A 19,874-nucleotide genomic window follows, 5' to 3' on the forward strand; every position below is an offset into this window, starting at 1 on the left:
GTTTTCAGTCATTTGTAAGTGATTAACTTTATTACTGTATTTTCTGCTGTTCTCTATTGTAACACTGTACTTCTTATTAAAAATCTGATTAATTAAAAAAAAAACGAATTTTACAATGGTATGCAATATAAAGAGAATAAATATAAAAATAAACTAACGGTATTTTTCAGATTTTTGATCTTGTCTCTGGCTGCAGGTGTTTGAATCAAATGCTGTAAATAAACTGGAGAGTTTCCTGTCTCCTGTGTGTGTGTGCTTCCCCCCAATTGAGGCATCTTGTTCAGTGAGGAGGAGGAGTTCATCAGCTCTGACAGTTTTGATGTATATGGGAAATATCACAAATGTCTTCTCTGATTTGTCACTGCAGTTGTTTGATGATTTCCTCTGTTGTGTCTAATAAGGTAATAGCGAGTGTGATTGGAGGGTGTTGGGTCTCTTTCTCTCTCATTAAGGGGGCTGAGAGGATGCCTGTGCTTCTGTATCATCAGTTTAGAGAAGCTTGTACTGGGTGTTGAGTTAATCATGCTGAGGATGATGGGAAGATGCCTGACACTCATTTTACTGTCTGCAGTTGTAATACTCATCACAGCTGGTAAGTAAATAAGGAATGAGATCACAGATGTTAATTCCTGAAATGTTTTCAGAGTATTAGTCAGAGTTTTATGTTCTTTTTATTACTTAAAATTGGTGGAAGTGGTTTGTCTCTGACACACGTTTTAGTTTGAACGAGTCCCATGAACATTTACCATAGTAAAACTGAATTGCTCATTCATTATGCATCAGCGCAAACAATATATTGTCGCATGTCAAAATCACAAGAAAATTTGAGACAAAACAAGACAAAAAAAGTTAACCTCTTATACACAACCTTTTTTTAATAGCTGGATAGCTTCACTTCACTATTCAGAGGAGATATACAAAAGAAAAAATGAAATCAAATATTACTTATTTATATATTTTTAAAGAAAAGGAGGTAGAAGGTAATTTTGACACTTGAGTTTAACCCAGAATGTGCCTTTAAATAGAAAAACTTAAATTGCTCCTTAAACTCACTCACTCTCTCTCTCTCATCCCATCATCTCTCTTTCATTTGTTACTGCTCAATATTTAGACCATGCGAATGTGAGATTGGTTGGTGGTCACAGTCGCTGTGCTGGTAGAGTGGAGGTCCTTCATAGAGGTCAGTGGGGAACAGTGTGTGATGATTTCTGGGATATGGCTGATGCTGCAGTGGTGTGTAGAGAGCTGAACTGTGGAGAACCTGTAGATGCTCTGGATGATGCTCATTTTGGACCAGGATCAGGGCCAATCTGGATGAGTTATGTCATGTGCTATGGATCAGAGTCTACACTTAAGAACTGTGGCTCAATGGGATGGGGTAAAAGCAGATGTGATCATTCAAAAGATGCTGGTGTCATCTGCTCAGGCAATGCACTTTACATATTTTACATACAAGATTTTAATTATTAAAATGTCGACTTCAGAAAGAAATATAAAAAATTCCATATTTGTGTTAATCTTTGTAGTGTTTCTATGTTTTTCAAAGAGTTTAATTTTATTTTTCTATAAGCCATGATTTTTGTTGATCTTTGTTGTCTTAGAAGTCAGGTTGGTTGGAGGTTCTCGCTGCTCTGGGAGGTTAGAGATACTTCATGATCAGTCGTGGATGTCAGTGTGTGACGCTGCCTTTGACCAGCAGGATGCAGAGGTTGTGTGTAGAGAGCTGGACTGTGGGGCTCCTGTACAGGTGCTGGGATCAGCTGCTTTTGGCAAAGGAGACACTCAGATGTGGACACAAGAGATTCAGTGCAGAGGAAATGAATCTCAGATTCACCTCTGTCCAACATCACTATCAGTCAAAAGCAGCTGTTCTCATGAGCAAACCATTGACTTAATGTGTTCTGGTAGGTGTTCAAAATGTAACAGATCGGTCTTATTTTATTTAATTGTAATATATTTTACATCTTCTCCACTCAATTTTTCTATCTCTCTCACTTTCTCTTTGCTAGACATAAAGAATGTGAGACTGGTAAATGGTACCAGTCGCTGTGCTGGTACAGTGGAGCTTCTTCATAGAGGTCAGTGGGGAACAGTGTGTGGTGCTGGCTGGGATTTGGCTGATGCAGCAGTTGTGTGTAGAGAGCTGGACTGTGGAAAACCTATAGATGCTCTGTATGTTGCTCGTTTTGAGCCAGGCTCAGGACCGATCTCAATGAAAAATGCAGCGTGTACTGGATCTGAGTCTACACTGAAGAAATGTGGATTAGTCCAATCAAGTTATCCTGATGTGTGTCTTGATAAGAATGCTTATATCATTTGTTCAGGTAAGCTAAAATCCTGTCTTTATTATACAGAACAATTTAACCAAAAGTAGAATAGTCATAATTTTATTTTCTTTAACCATTTCCACCTCCTTAGTGACCACACAGGCTGTCAGATCAGCATAAGAAAAACAAACTGTATGAAATTAACTTTTCAGTTTTATACAACCTTTTATACTATATCAGCTTGTTAGCATCTATACTTATTTCCTCACTGCAACTTGGCTGGCCAAGGTAGACATGAAAATGTGAGCGGTGTGATAATGACACTGTGTATTCAGATTAAAGTAACCATACCAATATGATATGAGCAATTTTAGCTTGCTCTCAGTGAAGGCCTTTTTGAGCTAGAGGAGGAAGTTTTGCTAAAACTTCATAGTAAATTACATTAGATCAAAGAAAATATGATTTATGATATATGCTGCAGAATTTAAATTCCCTTATTTAAATGTTGTCCTTTCAGAAGTGAGGCTGGTTGGAGAATCTCACTCTTCTGGGAGGTTAGAGATCCTTCATGATCAGTCGTGGGGTTTACAAGAGATTCAGTGTAGAGGAAATGAATCTCAGATTCACCTCTGTCCAATATCACCATCACATGAAAACAATTGTTCTCATGAAAGTCATGTTGGACTGGTGTGTGCAGGTTTGATCTTTTTTTTTTTCAAATAATTCAAATTTAATGTCCCCTAACTAAAAATAAATATAGAATTATTTGTCACTGTATTTTTTACACTTTGCCCATTTTTGTCCTCATTTGTCCCTGTTTATTATATAGACATTATGAGAGTGAGGTTAGTAAATGGTCACAGTCGCTGTGCTGGTAGAGTGGAGGTTCTTTATAGAGGTCAGTGGGGAACAGTGTGTGATATTGGCTGGGATATGGCTGATGCAGCAGTGGTGTGTAGAGAGCTGGACTGTGGAGAACCTGTAGATGCTCTGGGTGATGCTCACTTTGGATCAGGATCAGGACCAATCTGGGCAAATCGCTCAACATGTACAGGATCAGAGTCTACATTAAAGAACTGTGGGTCAGTAGAATGGGGTATTTACAACTGCGATCATACTAGAGATGCGGGAGTCATCTGCTCAGGTAAGCTGCTCCAAAACCTGCTCTGTGTTTACATCACTAATGATCCTCCTGCTTCAAAGGGACAGTTCACCCAAAAATGTTAATTCAGTCATTTACTCACCCCCATGTCTTTCCAAATCTATACAACTTAACATTTAGCATTCCTGTCTCTTTCTACTTCAGGCCTCAGCCTTACTAAAAACTCCAGTTGCTCTGGGAGGTTAGAGATACTTCATGATCAGTCGTGGATGTCAGTGTGTGACGCTGCCTTTGACCAGCAGGATGCAGAGGTTGTGTGTAGAGAGCTGGACTGTGGGGCTCCTGTACAGGTGCTGGGAGCAGCTGCTTTTGGCAAAGGAGACGCTCAGATGTGGACACAAGAGATTCAGTGCAGAGGAAATGAGTCTCAGATTCACCTCTGTCCAACCTCACCAACACAAGAAAGCAACTGTTCACATGACCATGACCAAGGGATGCTATGTGTTGGTAAGAATTAAAATAATATAAGAACAATATCTATTAAGTAGCTTACCTTTTACTCATAGTCTCTCTCTTCCACTTAGACAACAAAAATGTGAGGTTAGTTGATGGCAACAGTCGCTGTGCTGGTAGAGTAGAGGTTCTTCATAGAGGTCAGTGGGGAACAGTGTGTGATATTGGCTGGGATATGTCTGATGCTGCAGTGGTGTGTAGAGAACTGGACTGTGGGGAACCTATAGATGCTTTGGGTGATTCTCATTTTGGGCAAGGATCAGGACCAATCTGGATGAGTCTTGTGATTTGTACTGGATCAGAGTCTACACTGAAGGACTGTGGGTCATCAGGATGGAGCAAACACGACTGTACTCACAATTATGATGCCGGAGTCATCTGTTTGGGTAAATCATTTAATTTGTTGTCCATGGACAAATGGTGACAAATAATTATTAGTGTTTTTTCTGGAATTCTATAATGAAATTTTTGCACTGCTGTGGTATGGTATTTATCTATCAAGCATTTTTTGTCTACTCTACACTGTGGTTAATGTTTGTAATACAAACAGGTGATAAACCTTCCAGACTTGTTAATGGATCTCACCTGTGCTCTGGGAGGTTAGAGATACTTGATGATCAAACTTGGATGTCAGTGTGTGATGCTGCCTTTGACCAGCAGGATGCAGAGGTTGTGTGTAGAGAGCTGGACTGTGGGGCTCCTGTACAGGTGCTGGGAGCAGCTGCTTTTGGCAAAGGAGACACTCAGATGTGGACACAAGAGATTCAGTGCAGAGGAAATGAGTCTCAGATTTCATTTTGTTCAGTATCATCATCACACAAACACAACTGCACCAGTAACAACATTGTGGGACTGATATGCTCTGGTTGAGTATAAATATTCAGTGTCTTTTTATTTGTTTTTAATTAAGTATAATTATAAGTACATCTCTGTCAGCTGGATTATACATTATTTATATTCTCTCCCCTCTTTATTCAGGTTACACAGATCTCAGGCTTGTAAATGGTTCAGACTCTTGTTCTGGAAGAGTGGAGCTTCAGTTCCTCAATGAGTGGGGCACAGTGTGTGATGCATGCTGGGATATGAGAGCTGCCAGTGTCCTCTGTAGACAGCTGAATTGTGGGATTGCTGTGTCTGTTGTGGGATCAGACTGGTTTGGAGAGGGAAGTGGTGAAATCTGGGCTGATGTGTTTGATTGTGATGGGAATGAAACAAAACTCTCAGAATGTTCCATCTCTTCATGGAGTCGAGCTGAATGTTCTCATAGACGAGATGTTGGAGTCATCTGCTCTGGTAAAGAGAGTCATTATGCTAATAGTGAAAAAAACTCAATAGGCTTATGTATTAGGAATAAACTATTTAATTGTGCTTAAACTACAATACTTTGTTCTGCCAGTTCAGTAAAACATCACATCTTCTCCTCAGGTTCCTCTCTGGCTCTTCATGATGGTCTGGTGCGGTTGTCTGGAGAGAGACAGTGTGAGGGGGAGGTGGAAGTTTTCGTCCATCAGGTCTGGAGGACAGTTCTGCTGGACTCCTGGAGTCTCACTGAATCCTCTGTGGTCTGCAGACAGCTGGGCTGTGGCTCTGTGCTGAACTTCTATGGCTCCTCTTCATCCAGTCCTGAACACAGTCATGATTGTGTGACGGGCTTCCAGTGCTCTGGGAGTGAAGCTCATCTGGGGAACTGCAGCTCTCCACAAACTCTCAACTGCAGCTCCGCACAACAGCTGTCAATCACCTGCCTTGGTGAGATAAACAACATCTGGGCATATTCTTCAGTTGTTAGTGATCAATAATGTATTTTTCTTTCTCTGAATATCAGGTCGTGGGTCCATCAGGCTGGTGGGTTCTGGGGGAGACTGTGCAGGGAGGCTGGAGGTTTTTCACAGCGGCTCATGGGGAACAGTGTGTGATGACTCCTGGAATATTAAAGATGCCCATGTGGTGTGCAGACAGCTGCAGTGTGGAGTGGCCCTCAGTAACCAGCAGGTACCAGCCTGGTTTGGTCCTGGTTCTGGACCCATATGGCTGGATGAGGTGGAGTGTGAGGGGAATGAGACGTCCCTGTGGAGCTGCTCTTCTCCAGGCTGGGGAAAACATGACTGTAATCACAAGGAGGATGTAGGAGTTGTGTGCTCAGGTAAACATTAAACAATAATTTAAAATATAACATTTCAATAGCCCATATATGGCACTGATGGTTAGCAATATCCAGTATATTTGCATTGTATGTTAACAGCACTTTCAATCAACCAAGAACCAATTCTTATTCAGAGCCAGTTTCATCATTCATCAAAAACAAAGAAAGAAATTACATTTACGATTCTTGCACATCAAATTTCCTGATGTCAACGAAAGCTTTACTACTTCTTCATCGGTACTGCAGCACAACACTGCTGAACACAGCACGGCCAGTAGTCTGATTTCCCAGATGACTCAAATGACTTGGTTCTTTCAGTGACATATCAAGTGTCTGATTCCATAACGACTAAGAATGAATTTTACATGAATTTTACAACTGAGACTTAAATCAGTGTAGTTAATGACTGGATGTTCATGTAACAAAGAGAAGCTAAAGATTCACATTATGCATTGATTTGACAAAATAGTTTTAATTTCTGAAATAATTTTGTGTGTTTAGCATTAATACATTCAAATTGCCACGAAAAAGCCTGTGAACACTAAAAAGTTGGAATTATTTAAAAAAGTTTTTATCACTAACATCATCTCATTATTTGGTAATGGAATTGCAGCTATTTTTTCCAAAATAAACACATACACACGTTTGTTTCTGTGAATTGTGGGGACTTTCCATAGACTTCTGTTGTTGTTTTTACTGACCAAACAATATTTTTTATCCCCTAAACCTACCCCTTACAGAAAACCTGTTTGCATTGTTACACTTTCAGATAAACATAATTTTGTTTTTTTTGTTTTTTTTTTCCTCGTGAAGACTGCAGTCAATTTCAGGTTTTACTATCCTTGTGGGGACATTTGGTCCCCACAATGTAGCATAAACAAGTACAAACACACACACACAAACACATTAATGTAGGAATTGTTCAATTCTTTATGATTCCCATTCCTAATTAACAGACTGGAGTTAAATAAGAGTTGAGGTTGATTATCATCCTCTTCCATCTAGAGTTTAAAGAGATCAGGTTAACTGAGGGCTGTGAAGGGAATGTGGAGGTTTTCTACAATGGATCCTGGGGTAATGTGTGCTGGAACCAGATGGACAGAGACACAGCGAGTCTGATCTGTCAAGAGCTGAACTGTGGAAGATCTGGCAGTGAACCCAGTAATTCAGTGGGACTGAAGTCTCATAACTGGCTTGATAAACTTAAATGTCGACAATGTGATTCCTCTTTATGGCAGTGTCCATCTTTAGCCTGGGGTCAAAACTACTGTAATAACGATGAAGTGACCAAGTTCACTTGCTCAGGTAAGATGATATTTAACTGATTTAAGATGGTTTGGAGAAGTCATGTTTGTTTAAATATGATTATTTTCTGTATTAAATATAATGTTCTTGATTAGTGATGTTCACAAATTTTAACATGTAATGTCAGAGGAGAGTCATGAGTCTCCTCGGAGTCAATTGACATGTTCCACCTCATCATCTCCTCACCAGAGACAGTGTTCAAGTGAGTAGGTAATGCTTTATTAGTAAGATCAATAATAAATTAATGGCTAATTGCTTTGTCTTCACTATATAGTTGTGAATTGCCTGTTATGTGATAACTGATGAGTCTCTTGATGAATGCTGTGTATATTTTAGGTCATGTTCCTCTCAGACTGAGTGGAGGTAAGGGCCGGTGCTCTGGGAGGCTGGAGGTGTATCATAACGCTGTGTGGGGCTCAGTCTGTGGTGATCAGTGGGACATCAGCGATGCTCAGGTGGTCTGCAGGCAGCTGGGTTGTGGAGCAGCACTGAGGGCTGATGGGAATTCAGTCTTTGGTGCTGGTGAAGGTGTTGTGTGGATGAACAGAGTCGAGTGCAGAGGGAATGAGATTCACCTGTGGGACTGTCCTCTCTCCCTGAAAAACCACACTGACTGCTCCCACAAAGAGCACTCTGGACTCACCTGTGCAGGTCACAGCAAACACTGAGGAATAATGTCCTTATTTAGATCACTTTTATGTGTTCAAGACAATCATCATTTTTTATGTGTTTGTGTCTGTTTTGACAGATGTGTCAGTGTCCACTACTCCTGCCACAACAACATCAGTTTCTCCTCCAGTGCGCTCAACATCAGTCTCTCCTCCACAAACTCCTCCAGCAGCATCTCTCTCCGTCCCCCCAGTGCTTGTGATTGTACTGGGAGTTGTGCTCTTACTGCTCTTAGTGCCACTGCTTATACTGATTCAGCAGAACAGAGGGATGAGGAGAGGTAGGAGAGATCCAGAGACTGTCATATTGTGTCTTATTCAGTGTGTGATCAGTCATGTGTTGTGAACTGACAGCAGGTTTGTCTGTCTACACTCACAGCTCTCTCTAAGAGGAGACACAGGACGACGACTGAGGCCGTTTATGAGGAGATTCAGCACAGAACCACTAATAGACACAGTTTCTTCACTCAGAGGGGTGAGTAACTGTCATAGTGTCTGATGTTTTGAGATCAACATAATCACTTTATTCAGATGGGTAAGTGGAGTAAATCATATTGATTAATTTGTGGAACTTTTTGTGTGTTATATAATAGAAAATTGTCATACAAAAGTGGGGATTTTGGCTGATTTATGATTCTGAATGTGTCATTTGGTTTTTAACCCTCCATAACAGGAAGTGTTCTTTCTCAGAACAGCATTCTCAGTATGAAAATGCTGAGGAGCTTCTTTCAGTTTAGAGGACTGAAATATTACTTGCTACATACAGAAATTAATGCAAAATAAATTAATTAAAATCATTCCCCTAGCAAGTTATATTAACAGAGGTCAAATTATATAAACCTTTTAGCACATAATTCAGATAAGGATCTATTGAATCTTTTTTTTTTTCTTTAATCTATGTTGTCTTAAGGAAATTCTCCACTAGGAGCCACACCTGACTATTGTAATGATGTCACTACCACTAACAGCCCAGCAGGTCAGTGACTTCAACTGGGGCACGTTCAAGCTCAGACCGGTGCCCAACGTTTTGCTACGGTTTCCGGGTTGAACGACATGTTTCCTGGAAACGGTGTGCAACAATGTGCAACGGGGTTTGAGATACGTTTTCTCATCTTTCTTGTCGTTTACAAATGTGTCCGCTGCAGCTTGGTATACACAACAATTGAAGATATTAGAAGACATATTTGTCGTAAGAGTTTTATAGTAACATTATGATGATGAATTTGTAAGTAAATGTAATTAACATCAAAATAAACTGAGCAAGGATATTGTTTGCACATGATTATTTACATGAAAGCCAAAATAACTGAAATAATAAGAGCACAAGTATACATCTGGAACTTTAGTCTAAATATCATGTTGTAATTGCAATGTCTTCTGATCCATATCCTTTCCTTAGGAAGGTGTGCTAGACACTGATTAATGTAACATAAAAATGCTATATTTATATATTTTGCTATTGTATTGTGGAGTGACACTTTCATAAACTTTTCTATGCTCCTCTGATTATACAATGGTAAATATTACAATATCATAGCACAACAACAGTGATCAGCAATAATGATAAGCCTAATACTCACAATAAAAATAATAAGGTCATAATAGATCATAACACAGTCTCAGAGGTAAGAAGTGGATTATCCTTCACCTGAAATTTCTTTTCGTCCTGAAAAGCGAGGCAAATGTTGGATCACAATAATTAGGAACCACAGTTTCCACAAATCCCTTCACTGGATTGGGATGTTCTCTTTTATTCTGGACGGCAAGGGCAGTGATTGTAACATCGAGTGTATTTTGCAGTATTAAACATGTATTTGTATTTATACTGAATTCATCAGGCTCTGAAAATTTTTCAAAAAGAACACAAATGATGGCCTTCTCAGATGCCATAGTTGCAACACTTGCGTCATCAGAACAGGGTGTTCAACGCACCATCGTTTTCATTTAATAAACGTTTTGAACCGTTTTGTCGAGGTTGAACGCAGCCCTGATTTCACTTAATCAATTGGTCTACTGAGCCTCTAAACAGTAAAATCAGTTTCTATTTATTCTCTCTTTGCTATTAATTTAGAGGAGCAACAAGTCACACACTCTTTAATTATACATATACACTGTTTCAAAATCCCAATATATGTACATTTAATGGGTGCATTTAATTGTATTATTTTGTTTTAGATGACTTACTAGAAAACTATGATGATGTCATCATCGTACCACAATTCTTCAATGATAAAACAGGTGAGGTTATTTGTTGTTTTTATTTTGTTTTTCATCAATTTCTTTATAGTGGCATATAAAGTATGTAGATTAATAATTGACACATTTGTATCAGAGGGTGTTCAGGAGGAGTATGATGATCTGGAGAATGTCAGGGAATATGTGAGTGACATGTTGGGTACGTTATTGACTTTTTTTTTTTTTTACACACTACACTGAATTTTTATTGAGTTTTTATAATTGGTGTCATGCTGCTGCTGTGTTGGAGCGAGGAGACGAAGGAGATTCAACTTGACAATCTTTAATGAACAATAAAGCAGTGAACATAGGGCAGGCAGGAGACACAAAATGACGTTAACACCGGACAAAGGAAACAAGGAACAGACAACACTTTAAATACAGAATTAAATGAGGGTAATTAACAGGACAAACCTGAACCAAATCAAACGGGAGGGATAAACTGGGTCATGGGGAGCACATGGGGAGAAAAACACAACAAAACAGTCTGACAATTGGTTTATATTATCAATTTCTGTGGTCATGATAGCTCATTTAACTGGACTGCCAATATTGACGGGTTAATTATAATACTTTTTAAAAGCATACTGTATGTTGATACATGAATTTGCTCTTGATTTCTAATAACAGACTATGATGATGTGGAGGAGGTGCCAAGAAAACATGGAGGAGCTGAATAAATGAAACCACACCCACACTGTGTTGTGCAGGAATGTGGAAAGTTTTCTACCTGCTAGATTGTTTTATTGATGTCTACACCTACCCCAACCCTAAACCTACCCCTTACAATAATGCAAAAGTAGTAATTATGGTTGTACAGTGTGACAAAAAATACACTATATTGATGTTTGCATGCCCAGTAGACGAATCTGTCTACCATCTAGCCTTAACTAGTGTGCAGAGTTTAAATGGCTTTATATACTATGGCCCGGTTTCACAGACAGGGTTTAAACTAAAGCAGGATTAAATCTTAGTTCAGTTAGGGCATTTAATTAGCTATTATAAACGTGCCTTAGGAAACAAAAAACATTATTGGTGTGCCTCTTGAGACAAAACAATAACACTGACAAATTTTAAGATATGTCAGTGCAACAAGCTTTCAGTTAAAACAGCTCAAACATGCATTTTAGTCCAGGACTAACTTAAGCCTTGTCTGTGAAACCGGGGGTATATGTTTTAATTGCAATCTAAAGTTTTGTTACATTTTGTGTGAAATGTACTAAATCAATTAGATTTGGTAAAAATAAAATGCTTTTCCTTCATGGCTTTTTCAAAATATTTACATGTCTCTTTCCAGAGGTTTTTACACATCACATCATGTATACTTAGCAGTTTTTGAGAACATTTAATTTGTATATAATTGTCTTTAACATGTCATAGGAATGAAGGAACGAATGAAGTTTGATTGGTGGACTTATCTATTTTGCTGAAGAACATTAGAATGAAAATTTGAAAATAAGTTTGCAAACAGCACAAAAGAATGTGGTAACTCTTTTAACTGAACACAGCATGTTGACAGTCAGACACACATGGCATGTATAAGCTTTAGAGACCCTGAATGTTTTATGTTGTTTTCTATTTGACTTCTATTTGACTGCAATCAGACTACCAATGTGCATGTTTTTTTGTTTTGTTTTTTATTATAAGCTTAAAATAGGGGAAAGTCACAATTCATTTTGTTTCAACACATTGTGTTTTTGCACATTAAATATAAATGTTCAATATAATTTTGTGAAATAACATCACTTCACAATAACAGTGTTGTCTTTCAGGAATAGTCCTTTGATATGTCTCTCTTTCTTATCAGTGTTTCTCATCAGCAGTTAGTTATCAGTGCTTGTATCTCTTCTCTGCAGATGTCAGATGTCGCTGAATGTACACTTAAGTGGTTCCCACAATCACTCTCATCACAGCTGGGTGACTTTGTCAGCACTTTGACTACTTCAGCTTTTCTCAGTGTAGTGTGTCTGTAAGATGGAGGAGTCCTGTTCATCAGCAGTCACGTTCTCTTGATATATATGAAGATAATCGAAAATGTCTTGACTGATTTGTCACTGAAGCTGTTCCCTTAAAGTTTAACTCTAAATGTGATTGGAGGTTGTCAAAAGAGCCCTCCCCTTTCTCTATCTTTCTCTAGGGAAGGCAGAAGTCACTTTTTCTTAAGAATTGCTGAGAAAGCCGATGAAAAGTTTGTACTGAAATGCAGAGCAAAGGAAGATGAAGAGCTGTCTGACAATCCTTCTTATGTCCACTGTTGTCACACTCACTACTGCAGGTATTTGTACTTTAAGATAAAGAATCAAACTGTTCCTTTTAAAATATTTAATGCAAGTATAGTTAAATATTTAACATAAGGATACTGCTAACTTGTATAATATTTATCTTCTGTCTTGTATTTTATAAATTATTGTTTAGATTTCCTGACTGATATTTATTGATTTTTAATAATATATATATATATATATATATATATATATATATTTATTTATTTAGTCATTTAGCAGACGCTTTTATCCAAAGCGACTTACAAATGAATATATATATATATATATATATATATATATATATATATATATATTATCACTTTTTAAAAAAAATTGCATTAAATATTCCTATGGTTTGATGTGCTATAATACTATACATGCCATTTTTATGACCTCGTGTAAATTTAATCAAATGCAAAAGTCATTTGTTACACCACAGAACCACTTAAGTGAACTGCAAAAAGCAGCATAATTTGTTTTTAAATGTATGGATATTTATAGAAATAAAGGCTCTTGTGTACAGGCAATGTGAGGTTGGTTGGTGACAGCAGTCCCTGCAGTGGTAGAGTGGAGGTTCTTTATAGAGGTCAGTGGGGAACAGTGTGTGATGATGGTTGGGATATGACTGATGCTGCAGTGGTGTGTAGAGAGCTGAACTGTGGTAAACCATTGCGTGCAATTGGTGCTGCTCACTTTGGGCAAGGATCAGGACCAATATGGATGGATGAAGTGAACTGTACTGGATCAGTGTCAACACTGAAGAACTGTAAATCAAAAGGATGGGGTGAAAATAATTGTAATCATGATGAAGATGCTGGAGTCATCTGCGTAGGTAAGCCTTGTCCAATTTTCCTAAATGTTTTGATTAAACAAAAATTAACAGAATTGATGTCAGTATCTTAACTATGAAATTATATTGATAGTTATTTATATAATGTAAACTCACAGGTCGCCTCCCCAGACTCATTAATGGATCTCATATTTGCGCTGGGAGAATAGAGATTCGTAACATAAAGAAGTGGATGTCAGTGTGTGACGCTGCCTTTGACCAGCAGGATGCAGAGGTTGTGTGTAGAGAGCTGGACTGTGGGGCTCCTGTACAGGTGCTGGGATCAGCTGCTTTTGGCAAAGGAGATGCTGAGATGTGGAAAAAAGAGTTTCAGTGTAGAGGAAATGAAACATACTTTGTGTTCTGTTCTACATCCAAGTCTTCACATAAACACTGTTCCCCTGAAAGTGCTGTAGGAGTAATTTGCTCTGGTTGAGTAATATTTGAACTCTCTTTCCATGTAATATACAGATAAAGACATTTGCTGTCTTTTCCAAAGAAAAGTAAGTGCTCATAAACTATGTTATGTTTTGTTTCAATATCCTTTGCACAGGTTACACAGATCTCAGACTGGTAAATGGTCCAGACTCCTGTTCTGGTCGAGTTGAACATCAATACTTCAGTAAATGGGGCACAGTGTGTGATGCATGCTGGGATATGAGAGCTGCCAGTGTCCTCTGTAGACAGCTGAATTGTGGGATTGCTGTGTCTGTTGTGGGATCAGACTGGTTTGGAGAGGGAAGTGATGAAATCTGGGCTGATGTGTTTGATTGTGACGGGAATGAAACAAAACTCTCAGAATGTTCCATCTCTTCATGGAGTCGAGCTGAATGTTCTCATAGACGAGATGTTGGAGTCATCTGCTCTGGTAAAGAGAGTCATTATGCCAATAGTGGAAAAAAAACTCAATAGTCTTATGTATTAGGAATAAACTATTTAATTGTGCTTAAACTACAATACTTTGTTCTGCCAGTTCAGTAAAACATCACATCTTCTCCTCAGATTCCTCTCTGGCTCTTCATGATGGTCTGGTGCGGTTGTCTGGAGAGAGACAGTGTGAGGGGGAGCTGGAGGTTTTCATTCATCAGGTCTGGAGGACAGTTCTGCTGGACTCCTGGAGTCTCACTGAATCCTCTGTGGTCTGCAGACAGCTGGGCTGTGGCTCTGTGCTGAACTTCTCTTCCTCTTCATCCAGTCCTGAACACAGTCATGAGTGTGTGACGGGCTTCCAGTGCTCTGGGAGTGAAGCTCATCTGGGGAACTGCAGCTCTCCACTAACTCTCAACTGCGGCTCCACACAACAGCTGTCAATCACCTGCCTTGGTGAGAAGAACAACATCTGGGCATATTCTTCAGTTGTTAGTGGTCAATAATGTGTTTTTCTTTCTCTGAATATCAGGTCGTGGGTCCATCAGGCTGGTGGGTTCTGGGGGAGACTGTGCAGGGAGGCTGGAGGTTTTTCACAGCGGCTCATGGGGGACAGTGTGTGATGACTCCTGGGATATTAAAGATGCCCATGTGGTGTGCAGACAGCTGCAGTGTGGAGTGGCCCTCAGTAACCAGCAGGTACCAGCCTGGTTTGGTCCTGGTTCTGGACCCATATGGCTGGATGAGGTGGAGTGTGAGGGGAATGAGACGTCCCTGTGGAGCTGCTCTTCTCCAGGCTGGGGAAAACATGACTGTCAACACAAGGAGGATGTAGGAGTCGTGTGCTCAGGTAAAGCCTCACAATTTTAGTAAATTTTAGTAACAAATGCAAATAATTGCCCAGCAGCTGCTGCTTTCAATATCCAAAATGAAAATATTAATCTTGAAGGATTTAGAATCAAATTATTTTTAGTTTATTAGTTAAAGTTTAGTTCAAGTTTAATAGTTAAAGAAATTTCCAAAAAATACAAAGAACTAAATTGAATGCAATATTTTTTATCTAGATTTTAAAGAGATCAGGTTAACTGAGGGCTGTGAAGGGAATGTGGAGGTTTTCTACAATGGATCCTGGGGTAATGTGTGTTACAACCAGATGGACAGAGACACAGCGAGTCTGATCTGTCAAGAGCTGAACTGTGGAAGATCTGGCAGTGAACCCAGTAATTCAGTGGGACTGAGATCTGCTCCTAATTGGTTAGATCATCTTAAATGTCGAAAACATGACAAAACATTGTGGCAGTGTCCATCTTTACCCTGGAGCCAGAACAGCTGTTACAATAATGAAGTGGCTAATATCACTTGCTTTGGTAAGAATTAATTTAATGATTTAATAATGATTTTCTTCATTTTTTTGTAGTAAATCAAAATAATAAATACATGTGTTTTTATTTAGTTTCACATGTTCTAATCTCAGCGAAAGAGAGTCTTGCGTCTCTGCCGAGTCATCTGACATGTTCAGCATCTCCTCACCAAAGACAGTGTTCAAGTGAGTAGGTTATGTTTTATTAGTAAGATCAATATTAAATGGCTAATTGCTTTTTCTTCACCATATAATTGTAAATTGTCTGTTAAAGGGATAGTTCACCCAAAAATGAAAATTCTGGTATCATTTACTCACCCTCAAGTAGTTCCAAACCTGTATAAATGTCTTTGTTCTACTGAACACAAAGGAAGATATTCTGAAGAATGTGAGAAACAGAGCAGTTCTGGGGCACCATTGACTTCCATAGTATATTTTACTATGGAAGTCAATGGTGCCCCAAAACAGCCTGATCACAAACTTCAAAATATCTTCCTGTGAGTAAATGATAACAGAAATTTCATTTTTGGGTGAACTATCCCTTTAAGTGATAACTGATGAATCTCTTTGTGTATGCTGTGTATAATGCTGTGTATATTTTAGATTATGTTCCTCTCAGACTGAGTGGAGGTAAGGGCCGGTGCTCTGGGAGGCTGGAGGTGTATCATAACGCTGTGTGGGGCTCAGTCTGTGATAATCAGTGGGACATCAGCGATGCTCAGGTGGTCTGCAGGCAGCTGGGTTGTGGAGCAGCACTGAGGGCTGATGGGAATTCAGTCTTTGGTGCTGGTGAAGGTGTTGTGTGGCTGAACAGAGTCGAGTGCAGAGGGAATGAGATTCACCTGTGGGACTGTCCTCTCTCCCTGAAAAACCACACTGACTGCTCCCACAAAGAGCACGCTGGACTCACCTGTGCAGGTCACAGCAAACACTGAGAAATATTATTCATTTTTTTTTATCTTTTTATGTATTCAAGAAAATCATGATTTTGAATGTGTTTGTGTCTGTTTTGACAGATTTGTCAGTGTTCACTACTCCTGCCACAACAACATCAGCTTCTCCTCCAGTTTCTCCTCCAGTGCGCTCAACACCATTCTCTCCTCCACAAACTCCTCCAGCAGAGTCTCTCTCCGTCCCCCCAGTGCTTGTGATTGTACTGGGAGTTGTGCTCTTACTGCTCTTAGTGCCACTGCTTATACTGATTCAGCAGAACAGAGTGATGAGGAGAGGTAGGAGAGATCCAGAGACTGTCATATTGTGTCTTATTCAGTGTGTGATCAGTCATGTGTTGTGAACTGACAGCAGGTTTGTCTGTCTACACTCACAGCTCTCTCTAAGAGGAGACACAGGACGACGACTGAGGCCGTTTATGAGGAGATTCAGCACAGACACAATCACCTCACTCAGAGGGGTGAGTCTGTTGAAATGAATTAATATGAAAACATTTTATAATGTTGTTGTGAATAGTCAAAATGATGAATTCATAGCTGAAAGTATTTGTTAATTAATTTTCTATGCTGACATGTCTATTGATTCTACATGTCTTTTTGACAGTTAGAGTTAAAGATATGTTAATCCTGTTAGGCTTCCTGCTTTTAACCTCATAATTCAGCAGTGAAAACCACATCGCTGTGTTTGCGTAAAAACATGTTTGTGCAAGCTGCAGTCAGGGTGAGAGCACACAGGTGTTAGTCTGTGGGGGAGGTTTGAACAAGTGTAGATATTCAAGGCAGCATTTCTGAACTCTCTTAGTACAGGAAAAGTTCACCCAAAATAAAAACACACACCCTCAGGCTATCCAAGATGTAGATGAGTTTGTTTCTTCATTGAAAAGGCATTACATCACTTGCTCACCAGTGGATCTATTGCAGTGAATGGGTGCCGTCAGAATGAGAGTCCAACCCTTGTTGTCCCCTCACATCAAAATCCACCACTATGTTTATTTAGAGCTGTTGTAATGGACATTTGTAAGAGTGTATGATTTATTGGTTTTCATTTATGCAGACAAAATGGACCAACAGGCTCCAGAAGAATATGTAAACACCGTTAGGCTGAATTGTGAGAATTTTTCATACTAAAACGATCATTCCAAAATAAATATGACATAGGACAGCAACTATAACTTAGTCCTAGTTTAGAGAGAGTGATGTTGTCTCTGTATTTTTTCACAGATTGCACGAATGAGACCTATGATGATGCCACAACCATGAGAGAAGGTGATTTTTACAGGGTAGTTTTTTAATATTTGTTTTGGCATGACAAATATTTGCATAATATGCATCTGCTGTACATCTTTAGAAGAAACTCTGAAGAATTCTGGTAATATCATATGTGAACAAAATGTTGGAGCTGTAAGGGGTGAGTCTAATGATGTTTCAATCAGACATATTTTATGTTTCATCTAAAACAAATGTCATATACATGTCAGCTAAAGTAGTCACCAACTGGTGCATGTGTAGACTAAATTCCGAAGATATTGCAAAATTTACAGATTAATCTTCTTTCCTTTTTTGTAACAACAGAGTATGAAGAAGAGGAGCCAGTTGAAGTTGAAGAGAGTGTGTGAACTGGTTACATTTACTGCTTCTGTTGTTGTTTCTTCTTCTTCTTGTTATTGTTATTTGATATCGTTTTGTATTAATCTGCTTACACTATTGCTGAATGCTAGTGGTCGCTGTCCATGGTGCTGGTTGAGCATCCACACTGTCAACTGCCAGAAAAAAATATATTTAGCTAGATGTAATAGTATAAATAGATATGTTACCCATACAGTTACCCATTCTAATTAACTGCCTTCACTAAGTTGAATATAATAGCAGTATTTGGTTGTCCTCCGAATAAAACTATTTTATAACAATGAATCAAAACGAATGGCTCTCTTTGGTCATGCTCTGTCATTTGTACAGTATTCTACACTAAATACTCACACCTAAGACCCCTTGCTTGGGTGGTCATATATTGCTTTTACTTTACTGCCATCTTCTGGACATAAAACGGCGTTACAGTTTTTATTTTCAGACAGTTTATTCCTGCAATTTTATTTAATTATAATTAAAACATTTTTTTGTGTCCACGATTGAGCTTCTATTATCTGTGTTTTTTTTTTTTCTTCATATAATGATAGCATTTTCCCCTGCAAGTTTCACAAATTACGATCAATAGGGTAACTTATAGAGCTGGGGTGTCAAACTCAGTTTCTAGAGGGCCGCAGTTCCAATCCTTCTCCAACACACAAACCATCTTGTTTCCCATTAAGCCTGAATGGCCTGATTAGCTGGATCAGGTGTGTTTAATTAGGGTTGGAGCTAAACTCTGCAGGGCTATGGCCCTTCAGGAACTGAGTTTGACACCCCTGGTATAGAGCATCTGAAGCAGGGCTGTCCAAACTCGGTCCTGGAGAGCCGGTGTCCTGCAGAGTTTAGCTCCAACCCTAATTAGACACACCTGAAGCAGCTAATCAAGCTCTTACTAGGCATACTAGAAGCTTCCATGCAGGTGTGTTGAGGCAAGTTGGAGCTAAACTCTGCAGGACACCGGACCGGACCGAGCTTGGACAGCCCTGATCTGAAGTGATATTTGTAGGGGAAGAAAAGCCCTGAGGCTGAATTAGGAAATAACACACAAGCAATATAAATGGGGCAAACTCTCAATATATCATATCAACACAATAGTCAAATATTAGCGAGTGTATTGTTTTGAATAAAAACGATTGCGGTCTCTTTAAATCCTTATTCATATGGGCATTTGATTGGCGCGCACGCGCTCGTTGTGGCGTAAATTGATTGTTTGAGATCAGTTTGCAGACTTTAACGAAGAATGACGGCGTTAACTTTAGAAAAATAAACTTAATATTCCCATTACGAACGATGGATAAGGCTTATTACATGAAAACGTAAGCTATGACATCTAAACCCATTTTAAATGTGTTTATAATATGTTGATATGACTGACTACACCGAGTTGAGTAATCATAAATCAAGTAACGTTAATGTTGTTACTGTTCTGATAGCCAATTCGTTTTGTCGTTAGTCTTCCCATCATAAATTAAAAAGTCTGTTAGTGTGTTGCTCTTTTTTTGGACACAACACACAGAGCACACAACGAGGAAAGGACTTAATTGCCTAGTTTATGATTTTTGTTTGTTTATTGGACTGGAGTTGTGAATGCAGTGTTTATAATCGACTTTTTTCGTCCCCTTTCAGCTAAAGTATTGTCTGACAAGTCCTCCAGATATGAATATTATGGATCTTACAGGTTAGAGAACTGCTTGCTTATTTACTTATGAGATGTGATTGAAGATGATTGAGATGTCTCAGCGTTG

The 19,874-nt window shown here is 39.0% G+C and overlaps 1 protein-coding gene across 1 annotated transcript; it reads left to right on the top strand.

The window, feature by feature from the left end:
* Positions 1–1,215: 1,215 nt before the first annotated feature.
* On the top strand, positions 1,216–18,416 carry LOC306859033 (antigen WC1.1-like; the record flags this gene model as incomplete). The annotated part of the gene is made up of 30 exons (XM_079399842.1): positions 1,216–1,378; positions 2,010–2,078; positions 3,097–3,411; positions 3,954–4,202; positions 4,433–4,717; positions 4,861–5,175; positions 5,308–5,631; positions 5,708–6,025; positions 7,031–7,330; positions 7,458–7,532; positions 7,667–7,981; positions 8,079–8,279; positions 8,378–8,473; positions 8,909–8,974; positions 10,174–10,236; positions 10,331–10,393; positions 13,021–13,329; positions 13,446–13,757; positions 13,880–14,194; positions 14,329–14,649; positions 14,726–15,043; positions 15,258–15,560; positions 15,647–15,739; positions 16,157–16,471; positions 16,570–16,782; positions 16,881–16,964; positions 17,558–17,611; positions 17,725–17,769; positions 17,852–17,911; positions 18,076–18,416. The coding sequence occupies 30 exons, from the start codon at positions 1,216–1,218 to the stop codon at positions 18,117–18,119; spliced, it is 6,003 nt and encodes a 2,000-aa protein (XP_079255968.1). The 3' UTR covers positions 18,120–18,416.
* Positions 18,417–19,874: the final 1,458 nt, after the last annotated feature.

Source organism: Barbus barbus, assembly GCF_936440315.1.
Source record: "Barbus barbus genome assembly, chromosome: 39".
Taxonomy (NCBI): Eukaryota; Metazoa; Chordata; class Actinopteri; order Cypriniformes; family Cyprinidae; genus Barbus; species Barbus barbus.